General features: G+C 35.4%; 1 protein-coding gene across 3 annotated transcripts in view; it reads left to right on the forward strand.

Annotated features, from left to right (window-relative positions):
* Atad2b (ATPase family AAA domain containing 2B) overlaps positions 1-15917 on the forward strand; it is a 132567-nt gene that overhangs the window by 44690 nt on the left and 71960 nt on the right. For all 3 annotated transcript variants that reach the window (XM_057769870.1, XM_057769882.1, XM_057769876.1), the window contains exons 9-13: positions 224-322; positions 3160-3271; positions 5429-5544; positions 6613-6787; positions 10341-10429. In XM_057769870.1, the coding sequence (XP_057625853.1) occupies positions 224-322; positions 3160-3271; positions 5429-5544; positions 6613-6787; positions 10341-10429 (591 nt within the window). The remainder of the gene's footprint in view (positions 1-223; positions 323-3159; positions 3272-5428; positions 5545-6612; positions 6788-10340; positions 10430-15917) is intronic.

Genomic DNA, 15917 nt, shown 5'->3' on the forward strand with positions numbered 1-15917 from the left:
TTGCTGAATGAATAAATGGATTTTTCTCCTGTGCTAATTACAGATATGACAGTATTGTGTTTTGTAATACTACAGTAGGCTAGGTCTTAGCTCAGTGGTGGAGTAGGGTACTCTTTATTTCTAAGGCCTTTGGTTTAAGAACACTACCACCAAAGCAAGCAAGCGCACACACAACAAAAGACACAGAAGTTATAAGGTTTTAATACTTTTCCTTTTCCAATAGGAGGAAGAAGCATGCCATTCATAGTAGTGATACAACCTCTTCTGATGAAGAACGCTTTGAAAGAAGGAAATCAAAAAGTATGGCAAGAGCAAGAAACAGGTTAGTAAATATTTTTAGTGCTGCCTCTATAGGAGAAGAGAAAAAAAGTTTTTCTTTTTAAAAATGTTTCTCTGGGTGTGGTGACACATTCTTTTAATTCCAGCACTCAGTTGGCAGAGACAAGCAGATTTCTATGAATTTGAGGCCAGCCTGGTCTACAAAGCATGTTCTGGGACAGCCAGGACTGTCACAGAAAGAAACACTATATCAAAAAATAAAACAGACAAGCAAACAAAAGTTTCTTATTTATAAAGGCATTTTGTTAATGCTAATTATCTATTCATTCATTCATTTATTTGTTGGTTTTTTGAGACAGGGTTTCTCAATTTAGCCTTATTGTTAAATGTATGTTTAAATAATGTAATTATGTTTGTGTTTGTGCATTTACTTAGCTATTTTCAGAGTCATTTCTGATTTTCTAACATTTGTGCTCCTGGAATTGAACTCAGGTCATCAGGCTTGGTGATAAATGTCTTTGCCTTGTGAGTGAGTCATCTTGCTAGTCCTTATTTTTTTGCTTTCATTTTATATGTGTGTTTTCTTTCATGTGTGTATACCGTGTGTATACTTGATGCCCGAGGAAGCCAGAAGAGAGTGTTAGATGCCTGGAACTGGAGGTGCAGATGTTTGTGAGCTGCCATGTGGATGTTGGGAACTGAACCTGGGTTTTCTGCAAGAGCAGCTAGTGTTCTTAACTTCTGAGCCATTTCTTCAGCCCCAGTATTTTAAATATTACTTTATAGTTCTTATAGGTGGAATCTAATCTTGGGATAGGTTCCTTAAATTACTTAGTGTGTAATTAAACACTACCTGGCCCATTATATCTAGCCTCTTCTGGGCTAATTCTCACGTATTAATTTAGCCCATTTCTGATAATCTGCGTAGCACCACTAGGTGCGCTTACTGGGAAAGATTCAGCATGTCTGACCTGGCGGATGGCTGCATCGCGTCTGGCTCTGAGAGGAGCTGCCCTGCATCCGAGCTCACTTCCTCTTCCTCCCAGCATTCTGTTCTGTTTACTCCGCCTATCTAAATTCTGCCCTATCAGATGGGCTAAGGCAGTTTCTTTATTGACCAATGAAATCCCACATCAACATCCAGAGAAGGATGCTGAAGCCTACTGAATGCTTGAGATCTAATGTGTACACCATCCAACACAAGAATTTTGGCCTTTTAAAAATTCTTTTTAACTTTGTTTTGTTTTTATTGTTGTCTGCCTTTGGTGATCTCTGCTTAAGTAGAATAATTGACTGGTTAAACTATGGCAAGTGTCACAGAGTTATTTTTTTAAAAGTCGAGGAAGTTTTCTTTCTTCCTTTCTTTCCTTTTCTTTTCCTGTCTTCCTTCTTTTTTTAATGTTTTGAAGCAGGGTTTCTCTGCATAGCCTTGGTTGTCCTGGAACTCAGTCTATAGACCATGCTGGCCTTGAACTCAGAAATCATTTGCCTTTGCCTCCTGAGTGCTGGAATTAAAGGCATGTGTTACCACTACCTGACTCAATACTCTATTTTACATTTATAATATAGGTAATTTTGTTTAGTGGTTTGACATTTAGTACTTCTACCATTTGTCCACATATAACTAGTTATAGAAATACCACAATTTTAGCTAACCATTTTCAGGTTTGTGTTAATATGAATTATGTACTAAAGCAAATCTTATGGATGATGGGAAAAAGATATAAGGAAAGAATCTAAGTTTGTTTGTTTATTTGAGACAGGGTCTTCCAGTGCTGACCAGGCGAGATCTGCCTGCCTTTGCCTCCTGAGTATAGGATTAAAGGTGTGAGCCACCACTGCCTGTCCTAAATACAGGCATTTAAATAGTCTATTCAATATTCTTTTCTAATAGAGACAGACAGAGATGAGGAGTGAGGGAGGGAGAGAGAGAAAGAGAATGATGGTTTTGGAATTAAACTCAGAACTAGTGGTACAGTATGTACCACTAAGCTGTATCCTTAGGTTATGATAACTTACTTTGGGAATATGATTTTAAAGGTAAATTAGGATTCAGAAATGTTAGTAAAGTTGGAGTTACCATAGAACTTTGCTTTTGAGGCTCTGCCATATTGTGATTTTTTTTTACCTGTACTAAGCCATATTTTTGTGCTATAATGACATACTGGAGGCTAGGTAATTTGTAGAGAAAAGGATTTTATTTAGCATGAAATTGAGGACATACAATATGGTGCTAGTTCTCGTGATAGACCCTGTGGCTGCATCACATCATAGCAGATGCCATTATGGCAGGAGCACATGGAAGAAAGGATATCATATGTGAAGTATTTGGAAATGGGGGACTAAGATGGATAGTGAGTAGGGTCTCATATGAGGCATTCCTTTCTTCTTGTAGTGTGTCCCCAGTGACCTCTGACTGGGCTTCACCTCTTAGAGGTCCTACTACTCATATCAATACATTGAGGACCAAGCTCCCAGATTTCCTATTGGGAGAGGTTAAACTCTTTGAGAAAATAGTTTAATGCTGATGTTTGCTTTACCTGTTGGATGACTGGTTTTGGTCAATTTGAAAGCATCCAGAAAATGCAGTTTAAAACATCAAACCTTTTCATGTTGTTTTCTGGATTATGATAAGATGAAAAACACGTCAAAGATTTTTTTTTTTACTTATTTTGACATTGAAGTGTGGAGGATTAAATAATTAAGCATTTGTTTTATTTTTGTACATCATTATACACATGCATGAAGGTCAGAGCAACTTGTGGGAGTTGGTTTTTTACCTTCCATCTTGTAGGTCCAATTCAGGTTGGTGGCAAGAGCTTTTACCGTCTCACATGTGAAGTTTTTGATACCTTTATTTTCATGTTTTGTAAATTTCAGGTGTTTGCCTATGAACTTCAGAGCAGAAGATTTAGCAAGTGGCATTCTCCGAGAACGAGTGAAAGTGGGTGCGAGTTTGGCTGATGTTGATCCGATGAATATTGATAAATCAGTAAGTTTGTAAATGTTTCTAGAAGTAGTTTTTTTATTTTTGTTTTTAAGGTTTTCCTTATTTCTAAAACAACACTTGAAGAAGTAGGAACTCAAATATGACTGATATTAATAGTTTCATGTGTGTGTTTTGGGTCCTCAAAACCTTGGTCACACATGCTACTTAAGTTTTTTTTCTTTCAGTGTTACTAGAATCTTCAGCAGGTAGGAAATGAAGCTGAGAGGGTTTTACAATTCTGTTTAACACTAGGAATTACCTGATTTCATAATCAGACTTGGATTTTATGTACCTTCCTCTGGCTGTGATGTTGCTAATGAATTTTAAGAGAAACAAGTTGGTATTATATGGACTTTGCTGGATGGCAAAGAAGAGTTGCAGAGAAATAAATGATAAATGGACTTGAGAGAATTAAGGTATTCAAATATGATGGATTTTAATGAATTAATTGCTTTTGGAGAGTGACAGAAACAAACTGAGTGTATTGTGCAGGCTTCTGGTTTAAGCAGATAGATAGATAATTGATAGCCTTGATAGGTATTGGGTGGTTCCATTATCTGAAGGAGAGTATACAAGAGGAGGAATAAGATGGGAAGGGGTTTTAGTTGACTTCAGACATGTTATAGGTATCTCTGATGTACCATAAGTAGAAGGCACTTTTAAGCAACTGATTGGTTTGATATAAAGTAGGAATATATGGTAGAAATTTAGGTATATGTCATCAGTGTAAATACTGTTGAAGCCACTGTGGACAGGGGATGGTTGTACTCCAAGGAAGGGATGTGGTCTGAGAAGAACCAAGTTTATACAGACGTGGTCCACTGATTATAATGTCTCATGCTGGGGTAATTTGGAATATTCCCTCATAATCAAGAATTTATCTGAGTTTTTCTGGGTCTCTTGCATCTTCATACATAATTTAACTGCTTCTATGTGATTTAAAAGAAATTATCAAATTAGAGTTCAGTATATCATTGAAGATAAAAAATGTAGTTGTCCTCAATCCAAAGTCATAGAGTAAAATATTTGTTTCATTATTTAGTACTAAAGGAAATTTTAGTTTGTGTATGTCCTGAATCCCTAGGAAATAGTACACTTCTTGAGAACCTCATTATCTTTAGATTTGGTTTACCAGTACTACTTTACTCTTCTAAGTCTATTAACTTTAACTATCTCTGCCAGTCAATTCTAATTTGATGATATATATATATTTTAAATATATATATTTTATATATACTTATATATATAAAATGTTTCTGGTTTTGACCTGCTTTAATTTTTTTATAATTTCTTTTTCCTGCCATAATAAATAGTTTATAAATCATTTCCAAGTTCCATGGTAGAATGAGAAGTAGGGAAAGGGCTCCACTAGGTTCCAATAGGCAATCACTGTTAACATTCTATAAAATTTTCTTTAGACAGTTTTTCAACAATTTTTATAAAGTCTTAATTGATGTAACTGTTATGAGTGAAATAAACAGTTTTTGTCACTTCTGGTTATCAGTGCTTTCCTGTTTCTTCATTATTGTCTCCTATGTGGAAAAATTAAATTTATTTCTTAGTAGAGGAATTAAATACTAAAGAGTAAGTTTTTGTTTCATTATGTTGTGTTTTGGAGAGAGTCACAGTAGTAGAAAATGTCTTCTGGCTCTATCCATTAACTAAGTTTTGTCTGGGGGAGCAGTTATTGCACCAGCTGAGGATGCAGAAGGATGGGAAGTGTTAGTGTATAAATGTGACACCTTCTATAGATACTTGCTAATGTTTCCAGTTAGGCACTGATCTTATTCCTGAGTTGTTCGATTACTAAAAGATAGCTTCCTTTGACTCTGAGTTTAACTTTGACTATATTTTTCTACATGTATTTGTGTACAGCCAAAAACTTACTTGTATGCATGCTCAAAAACCGCTGAAAGAATGTATTTGTGGATTATGGAACTCAAAAATTAAAAACTTTTATAGAACATGGGCCTGGTGTGGTAGCACATGCTTTTAATTCCAGCACTTGGGGGGCAGAGGCAGGTGGATCTCTTGAGTTCAAGCCCAGCCTGTTGTACACAGAGCTAGATAGTGCTACATAGTAAGACTGACTCAAAAACAAACAAAATTTTAGAACCTATGAAATCACTTTATATTAAATTTCCTCCTTTTTTTCTCAAGGTGCGGTTTGATAGCATAGGTGGACTAAGCCATCATATACACGCTCTGAAGGAGATGGTAGTTTTTCCACTTTTATATCCAGAAATTTTTGAAAAATTTAAAATTCAGCCTCCAAGGTATGTCTTAGATGTTTATTTTCATATTGTTATTGCTAATTGATGGAATATCAATTAATTAGCCTTTGATTATAAAAATTTTATATATATTTGTTTGACTTTTTCTAACAATGATTAGAAATTTTTATTTAGAGCACAAAGGTTTATTTCAACTGTACCTGTTTAGAAGTCCTTCAGGCATAGGACGAACTTCTTTTTTTTTTTAAAGATTTATTTATTATGTATACAACTTTCTGCCTCCATTTATACCCACATGCCAGAGGAGGGTGCCAGATCTCTTTACAGATGGTTTGGAGCCACCATGTGGTTGCTGGAAATTGAACTCAGGACCTCTGGAAGAGCAGACAGTGCTCTTAACCCCTGAGCCATCTCTCCAGCCCCAGGACGAAATTCTTTATGGAGATGTGAAATTCCAGACTTATTTGTCCAGAATTAATTTAACCCTTTTCTGATTGCAAGAGTTTGGTCCTTTGAGGGCTCACCAAAGCGAAACTTGGAAATATACTAGAAAAAGCCTTATCAGTTATAGAAAGGAGCTGTTCTTTCAACCCCAGCTCCCTGACCCAAATAATCACTCAGAAACTATATTAATTATACTGCTTGGCCAATGACTTAGGGGTATTTCTAGCTAGCTTTTATATCTTAAATTAACCCATTTCTATTAATCTGTGTATTATTCCTGAGACTGTGACCTACTGGTAAGGTTCTAGTGTCTGTCTGTCTGTCTCATTGGACAGCTACATGGCTTCTCCTTGACTCTGCCTACTCTCTCTCTGTATCCCTATTCAGATTTGCTGTCTGACTTTATTCTGCCCTGCCATAGGCCAAAGTAACCTTTTTATTAACCCATGCTAATAAAATATATTCATAGCATACAGAGGGGAGTTCCAGATCAATCAGTGCTTAGAATTACTACATAGTTATCTAAAATTATATGTTGGAGTGGGAAATCTTAAATTGGTAATTGTTGATGATAACAATTCTCTTAGATAATCTTCATGAATTTCTTTGATTATAAAACCATTGGTATAAACTTCTTTAATTTTTTTGTTTCTCTTATTCTTCTAGGGGTTGTTTGTTTTATGGCCCTCCTGGAACAGGTAAAACCTTGGTTGCCAGAGCATTAGCAAATGAATGCAGTCAAGGAGACAAAAAGGTGGCTTTTTTCATGCGTAAAGGAGCAGATTGCTTGAGCAAGTGGGTGGGTGAGTCTGAAAGACAACTTCGGCTTCTTTTTGATCAGGTAAGAAAAATCAGCCAATTCAAGGATATCTTTTCCTTTTTTAAAAAGAATATTTTATCTTCAAATAAAGTTGTGAGGAGACATATATTCCAATTAGTATGTGAAATTTAAGATCAGTAATTTAAATTGTAAGCCTTAAAGGCATAGTTATTTTCTATTACCTGTGGGAAATTGGTTCCAGCAGTTCCTGTCTGCTCGTACATACAAAATCTACAGATGTTCTAGTTTATATACAACCTAGTATATAAAATAATAAAGTATTTATATACATCTTATTGTATGCTTAACATCATCCCCATATTTTATAACATTTCATATAAAATATATACTATGTAATTAGTTTTGGTAGACATGTCCAACTTAACTGACATTGGAAGAACATGTTTTTGGCAAAATTCATACTTCAGAACCATACAATTGAGTTAAAAAATGATACACACAATATTATTTTGTTTTAAGTAAGTTTAAAATCTTGCTTTGGACTGTCCATAGATTTGTGGCACAGGGTAGACACACATGTTAATGTAGGGATAATGACTAAGAAAAAAAACTTTGTATGTGTTTGCTATAGATAAAGATTGTCTGAAAAACAGGTTTATCTTCAGTTGGTTGAAACATTCATGAATTGTGCAGAACTCATGGTTGTAGAAATCTGCTTATATTTAACTTATATTTTTCTAATAGATTTGGATATTTATGATGATCCGTAAAACACTGTGGTGACTGTTGTGTGTATAATACTATGTTAGGTACCACTGGAAACCTGGGATGTAAAGTAATCTTAGGTTATAATTTTATTGAGAAAATGGTATAGACAGAAAATGTTGAATGTTTATGGGATATGTTATTTATGATCATTGTTATATGAATCTTTTCTGTCACTGTAGTAAGATACCCCCTAGGACAATTAACTTATGAAGAGACGAGTTTATTTGGGCTCACCTGGTGATCATAGTCCGTTATTAGTCCCTTGGGTTTAGACCTAAGCTAAAATTGCACATAATGGTGGAGCACATGACAGAACCAAACTGTTAATGTTTTAGCTCATTAGCCAGGGAGGAAAAAGTGAAATATTTAATATTAGTCAGGTTCCCATGATCTCTTTTTGGCTGTGACCTCAGTGACCTATCTTCTGAATAGTTCACTATCTAATCATTTAAGTGCCACCCTAAAGGCCACAAAATTTAAGAAAGAAATGTTTGAGGTATAGTTATCCAGACCACACCAGATTATAAATGTATGGCTAATAGAATTCAAAATTAAGTGAATGCCTTAAAAAGGCAGAATGAAAAGAAATGAGTATGTTAAATATAACAGTGACTTTTAAAATGTAATTTTCTTTTTTTTATTTTTTATTTCTTTATATTTTTATTGAAAAAAAATTTTCCGTCTCCTCCCCACCTCCCATTTCCCTCCCCCTCCTCCCCCCCTCTCCCCCTTCCCCCCACTCCTCTTCTCCTCCCTCTCCAGTCCGAAGTAAAATGTAATTTTCTAAAACAGAACATGGTAGTATTCAATTGTAGTTCCAGATATTTATTACTAATTATTATTACTGTGTGTGTAAGGCCCTGGTTTCAATTCCCAGAATCACAGGAAAAAAGTAAGCATTACAGTAAAGGAAAACTCACACCTGATTTTGAGGTGAAGGGATCAGGTGAACCTAGGAAATGAAAACCAGGCATGGAGGCATGAGACTATAATTCTAGCCCCCAGGAGGGTCAGCTGGAAGGGCTGCTATCAAGTCTCAGACTAATCTGAGCTAAAGAGTGAGACCCTGTCTCAACAAACAAAGAACAAGCAAAACACAATTTTTCTATACCTTAAAAAATTAGTCCTAATGCTAATTTTCATGTAAATATTGGGTTTAGTGAAGGAAATGTATCTTATTTGGCAATTCATTTTATATTTGATTATGCCCCAATAAATATGTGTGAAGAAAAAGTACAATCAAGAATTTATTAGCCATGCATTTCTATAAGTGAAAGCCAGGTTTGCCAACTGACACCTCTAATCCCTGCAGTTGAGACTCAGGGACCAGCCTAGTCTTTATGCTGAAATCCAGATCCTCCTGGGCTACAGAATGAGAATCTCAAAACAAAACAAAATACCCTTTATTCAAAAAACTGATATATAATGGGTGAAACAATTCAAATGTCATTTGCTAGCTAATAGTGTAGAGCAGGGAGTAGTGGTGCACTCCTTTAATCCTAGAACTTGAGAGGCAGAGACAGGTGAATCTCTGTGAGTTCGAGGTCATCCTTGTCTACATAGCAAGTTTCAGGACAGTCAGGGCTATATAGTGAGATTAGGTCTTAAGAAAAAAGTAGTGTCAAAATTGCTGTTTTCGCCGGGCGGTGGTGGCGCACGCCTTTAATCCCAGCACTCGGGAGGCAGAGGCAGGCGGATCTCTGTGAGTTCGAGACCAGCCTGGTCTACAAGAGCTAGTTCCAGGACAGGCTCCATAGCCACAGAGAAACCCTGTCTCGAAAAACCAAAAAAAAAAAAAAAAAAAAAAAAAAAAAAATTGCTGTTTTCTAGATAATAGAAAGAGGAATAAGTAAGATCTAGATGCCGTTGTGTTCAGTGTCTAATGCTAATTCAGACAAGCCATCTGAATAATTGAAGGAAAAATAATGACTAAAAAATGTAAAATACCAGTAATAGAAGAGTGAAGAATTTATGGGAATTCTCACATGTTGTCTAGTGAGTTAAAAGTTAAAACTTTTTGGCTATTAGGTCAGCTGGGCAGTGGTGGCGTATGCCTTTAATCCCAGCACTCGGGAGGCAGAGGCAGGCAGATCTCTGAGTTCGAGGCCAGCTTGGGCTACAAGAGCTAGTTCCAGGACAGGTTCCAAAGCCACAGAGAAACCCTGTCTCGAAAACAAAAACAACAAAAAAAGAACTTTTAGTTATATCATGCTAGAGATACAAATATATGTTGGTCTCAGTTAAGATTGTACCCTAAATTATAGAGATCATTTATATTTGCTTTATTGCTACCATTTCATAGTTTTCTTGGGTAAGTAGGGCTTGATGGAATGTTTGTTTCTGTTTTTAAACACTTGCTTATAATTATGACTTTTAAAAATGAAAGTAGCAAATATTATGTATTTATATGAAAGTCTACTTAGATATATAGTTATGTTAAAAAAAAGTGTTAGTGACTGGGCAGTGTGAGGATTGTGGTTGAGTAGATTCTTAGAATCTGTGAAGTCCTGAATTCAATTTTTATTATTAAAGAAAAGATAAACAAATTCCTGAAAATAGTGGTTGTGGTCTGTGGGATACCTCGTAGCTGACTCTGCTGCTGCTGTTTCTTTTTTACTGTGTTGTTGTTTGTTCTTATTGTTTTGATCTTTGATTCTAAGGATTGAACCCAGGTTCTCATAAACATTAAGAAAATGATCTACCCCTCAGCTACATTCCTCAGCCCCATTGTGTACTTTTAAATACTTGCTGCATGTTGTACTATTTGTTTTTATGTTCCTTTTTCGGGAAATATAAAGTTAAATTCAAAAGCAAAAAATTAAGTAATTTTAATTTTTTTTACTAGGCATATTTGATGAGGCCTTCTATAATATTTTTTGATGAAATAGATGGATTAGCTCCAGTTCGTTCTAGTAGACAAGATCAGATCCACAGGTGGGTTTTCCTGAACTAACTATATTGATTTCTTTTTACTTATTGATGTAGTATTTGGTTTTCGCCCTTAGTTAAACACTTTAAAACTTACAGAAATTTTACAATGTAGCCTATTTTGTAGAGGTTCTTTCACTCAACAGAGGATTAATTTACAATCTGATAGTGATTTGGATGCTTTTGGTTTTATTCTGTGATAGTCCTACTGTGAATACTTGTATTCATGACTTTATGTGAATGTGTATTATACTTTTTTGGGGGTAGATGTCTAAAATAGCTTTTATTATTTATTGTGTGTGTGCTCATTCAGATGAGAGGACAACTTTTGGGTGCTTGCTTTTCTCCTAGCATGTGGGTCCTAGGGATAGAACTCAGGTTAGTCTTGTGTCAAGTGCCTTTATCCGTGGAGCCATCTCTCCAGCTCCGCAGTCCTATGTTCTGTTCCTGTAATATGTGAGAATTTGAATTGCTCCTTATTCCTCCCTCCCCCCAGAATTGAGATTATGAATTCATTTTACCATTCATGTCACCTTTTATGTGGGTGCTTGCACAGTGCACACTTTACTCATGTCACCTTTTATGTGGGTGCTTGCACAGTGCACACTTTACTCATCCCACTCTTGCCATTTTATTTTGATACATTGATTATTTAGAATGGTTTCTAATTCACAAATACAGTTATTTACCACAAAATGATGTTTTGATTTACCAGGTATGTTTTAGTATGGTGACCATATTTCACTTCTTTTCCTTAAGGCTCTTTGTCAGTCAGGTTCCTGTCACAATCTGTCCAAGATTCTAATCTATCATTCCAGTCCCAGCATCCACATAGTTATCTCAAGTCATGTTATCCATCTCTGTCGAGTGCCGTGTACCAGTTTTGTTCATTGGAGCCTTTGTTGGGCCCAAGAACCTGCCACCAGTCTTGGGAAAATATCCACTTTGCATGTTTCTGGAACCACAGACAGCCCACCAATATTTTTGGGTACCTCACATCTGACTCTAGAATGCCTTTTTATCCTTGTGGCATTTGGAGACAAGGATTTTTGACCCTTTGCCCATAAGACACATCTGAATTTTCTCATTCCCATAAAAGAAGCCATTGAGAGACCCTGTGATACTAGAGCTAAAGCCTACATAATTTACCATACTGGTGCCTAGAAGCACATTTTCAAAGAAAACTGTTTTCTGTGATTGTCACTCATAAAAGGGCAGCGATACCTGATCAGCCAAATACATTGATACTGTAAGCTCACCAAAAAAAAAAAAAAAAAACCCACAGGAAAAGTGGTTAAATGACAGCTGAGCATAGTATCTGTCAAGTACTAGACCTACAAGGAAAAAAATAGAAACGAAGTGATTAACAAAGAATTCTTTAGAGTGAATATAATGTAACTGAATGAGATTCAGGTGAATGCAGATGACTCAACAATGTTTAGAAAATAATTCATGATATGAATGAGAAATTCAGCTAAGGAATAGGGTTTGTGAGAAAAAAAAACCTGCAAATGTGGAATCCAATAATTCAAATAAAATTTAGCATTAGAGGAAGAGAAGAGATTTCTCAAAATAAATGAAAGTGGGGGCCAGGATAGATAACTCTGAGTCATCTTGGTGGACAATCATGCAGACTGGAGTTCAGATCCCCAAACACACGGTACAATCCAGGCATTTAGAACTGCTTGCAACTCCAGCTCCGAGGCATTGGGTGCCTATTCTGACTTCCAGATGTTTGGTGTATACCTGTCCATACTCATGCTTATACATGGATACCAATATCTTTAAAAAAAATACAAACAATTAGTGAAGCAGAGTAGGTTAAAAGAAAAAAAAACAAGCAAACAAAAGTAAATATATGATATATCAGAACCTAAGAGCTATGGTAAAAGCAATACTTTTGAAGACAATTTATTGCAATAAGCCCAAAATAAAATTTAGATTTTAATTAAACAATTTAATGATGCATCTAGTGGACATAGAAAAACAAGAGTAAACCAAACAAAATTAGTAAAAGGAAGAAGTAATAGTGAGAACAGTAATAAATGAAAAATTGTAAATATAAAAATAAGATCTGTGAGGTAAAAGATTTTTTATTGGTAATATTGATAAACCTCTAAGAATAATCAGAAAAAGTAAGGAATATCATCAAATAAATGCAGTTTCAAATAAATATTAAAGGTCAAGTATTAAATATAACAGTGTGGATTCTTATGAACAACTATATGCTAATTGGAAAGCCTAAAAAGGAAACTTTTTTTTGGACATTTGACCTACCAAAATTGAACACGGAGGACATAGAAAATTTAGATTGACCAATAGTAAGTAATCTGGCATGGTGTTGCATGTGTGTAATCTTAGCACTCTCAGGAGTGGAGGCAAGAGCAGGAGTTCAAGGACAGCCTCCACATTTGAGGCAGGCCTAGTATCTATGATGCTTTGTTTCAGAACAGTAACAACTCACCAAGTTGTCTTCTGTTCTCCACATGCATGCCGTGATATGCATTTTCCCTCTTACTATAAATAAAGGTTAAGGGAAGCAAAATTGCTATACAAAATTGACATAAAGGAAACAAAATTGACTTTATACAATAATATTAAACTTGCCATGAAAATCAAGAAAGCAAGTGCTTCACAATATGAACAAAATATATACAAGTTACCATCTGTAACTCCATCTGTGTGCTTCCCTCTTCTGGTTTCTAAAGGCACACACATGCACATGTTCAGACACACAGACACATAAATATACATATAAATAATTATAATTTGGAGAGACAGAACAAAATGCAAATGAAAAATAGATGATGTCATTGATTAGTATTATTAGAATGTCCATACTAACCACAGCAAGTTACACTTAAATGGAGTTCCCCTCAAATTACATTGATGCTCTTCAGAAAATTGCATTAAGACAGCCCTAAAATTGATAGGAAAGCACAAAGCACCCTTAGTAGTCAGAGAAATCCTGTGGATATAGAAAACTAGATGCAATATAACAGCTAATTTTAATATATACTATAGAAACATAGTCACCCAAACAGGTTGTTATTGGCTAGAAAAAGACACATAAACTATTGGAATAGAAAAGAGATGCCAGAAATAAAACAGTGCATCTATAGTCATCTGATTTCCAACAAACAGAAGAGTTAAAATCAAAAATTTGAGAAAGGACATTTCAATGATCAAACATTTCAATAAATGGTACTAGGAACTTACATTTCCTCAGTTGAAACTTTATCTCTACTTCCGCTCTATAAAAAAAAATCAACTCAGAATGGATTACAAATCTTAAAATGACACTGGAAACTTCTAGAAGAAACAGTACCATTAGTTGAGGACCAAACATCTCAACATGAGCCAGTGTGGGTCATTTTAGATTCAAATCAGACCAATGATTAAAAATAAATTTATAATTCAAAGATACTGCCTCATTTCTTTTCTGGGTAAGATGCCTATATCATAAATTTTCAGTAATCCAATTAGAAGACAGAAAGCATGGATTTCCTAAACATTGGCTTTTGATTTTGTTTACGATTTTTTAAAACACAGCTAGAATAGTATATTTGGGAAGGAAAATTAATTTTGACATGGTTTGTGTATTCTAGAAATTGTTTCAGCAGTAAAAATAAAGAATAGGAGTGAGAACAGTTGACAAACTAAGAACACTGTTGTTAGAATTCAGGGATACCATGAATTTTCAGACAGTGGAACAGATAATCCCCCAATTGCTCTCTACTGAAAATATACTGCTGTAACCCTCCCCCATTCTAGGGATCAAATCTAGGACCTCTTGTAGGCACTTTTTTTTTCTTCACCAAGACGGTCTTTTTATATACCCTCACTGTACTGGAACTATGTAGAGCAGGTTGGTCTCAAAATCATAGAGCTCCACCTTCCTGGAAGTCACACATCTGCCTCCCAAATGCTGGGATTGAAGGTAGATACCCATACACGGCTGGAGGTAAATACCCTACCACTGTAAATTTAAATTATTTTAAAATATTTTTTCTATAAAACTAGACTTTTTTTTGTTGCCCAGGCTAACTTCAACCTTCTGGACCGAGACATTCCTCAGGTCCCTGATTATCTATGTCTATGTGCACACACTATAATGCTCTGATTCTCTAGTTTGCTCCATTTACACCCACTCTGCACATACACAGATCAGAGACAACCTTTGGGTATTAGTTCTTGGGTTCCAAGGACTGACAAACACTCTATCTGCTGAGAATTTCTTTTGCTCTCTATTGTTTTCTGATAGCTGTAGCCTAGGCTGACCTGGAACTTGAATTTCTTTGTATCCATTTCCTGACTGACTGCTGGAATTATTAGACATGTACCACCACATCTGACTTTACCTGTTTATTTAGGATTTATTTATTTTTATGTGTATGTGTGTTTCCTTTTTGCTTGCATGTATGTTTGTGTACCATATGTGTGCCCAGTGTCCTTGAGGCCAGAAGAAAGTGTCGAATCTCCCAGTATTGTAGTTACAGTCGATCATGAGCTGCCTTGTGGATACTGGACATTGAACCCAGTACCTCTCAAGAGCAGTAAGTGCTCTTAAATGCTGTGCCATCTCTCCTTGTAATTCATGTACTTAAACGATACAATTCATTGGCTCTCAGAATCTTTTTAGAGTTCTGTTACCACCACACAGTTTTATAATATTCTATAATCTTAGAAACCTTGTGTTCTTCAGGCATTCCTCTCAGCCTTTTTGTTAAATTCCCTTCACTAGGAAACCACTCTACTTTTTGTTTCTGTAAGTTTGCCTAGTCTAGATATTATGTAAATGTGATTCTGCAATGTTTGACCCTTTTGTCCATATTTTTTCAGTTAGCAGTATTTTAAAACTTTATCCATGTTGTATCAGTTCATCATTTTCTTGAATAGATGTCACTGAAGGTAGAGTTTTTACTTTGTAGATGAGTCTTGCCTGCAAAACTGTGTGTCAAGGTGTCCTCAACTGGTGATCATTTTGTCTTAACCTCTGAGTGTTGGGATAGCAGCCTGATTTGCTTCATTTGTTGACATAATCTAGTCTGTGGATGTATCACACTTATTCACTCATTTGTGACTATTCACTTGCTCTGACTTTTACACTATTCTGAATAATATTGATCTGAATATCCACATATAATATGTTTCCTTGTGAATGTTGTTGGGTCATTTGGTAGCTCTTAAATAGTGGAAGATCCGCTGTATTAGTTTCCATAAGTACCCCATTTTACATAATTCCCAGCAATGTGTGAGCGTTATGATTTCCCTAAGTCTCACCAATACTTTTTAAATCTAATTATAGTAGTTCTAGTGGATTTAAAGTGGTACCTAATTTGGTTTGATTTCCATACGCTTGGTTTAATGATATGCCCTTTGTATGCCATCTTTGGAGAATTGCTTTTTAAATCCTTTGCCTATATTTAGATTTCACTGTTTGCATTTATCATTTATTATAGTTAAATATTTTGACTTTAGACTTTCATTAAAT

Source organism: Chionomys nivalis, chromosome 1, assembly GCF_950005125.1.
Source record: "Chionomys nivalis chromosome 1, mChiNiv1.1, whole genome shotgun sequence".
NCBI classification, from domain to species: Eukaryota; Metazoa; Chordata; class Mammalia; order Rodentia; family Cricetidae; genus Chionomys; species Chionomys nivalis.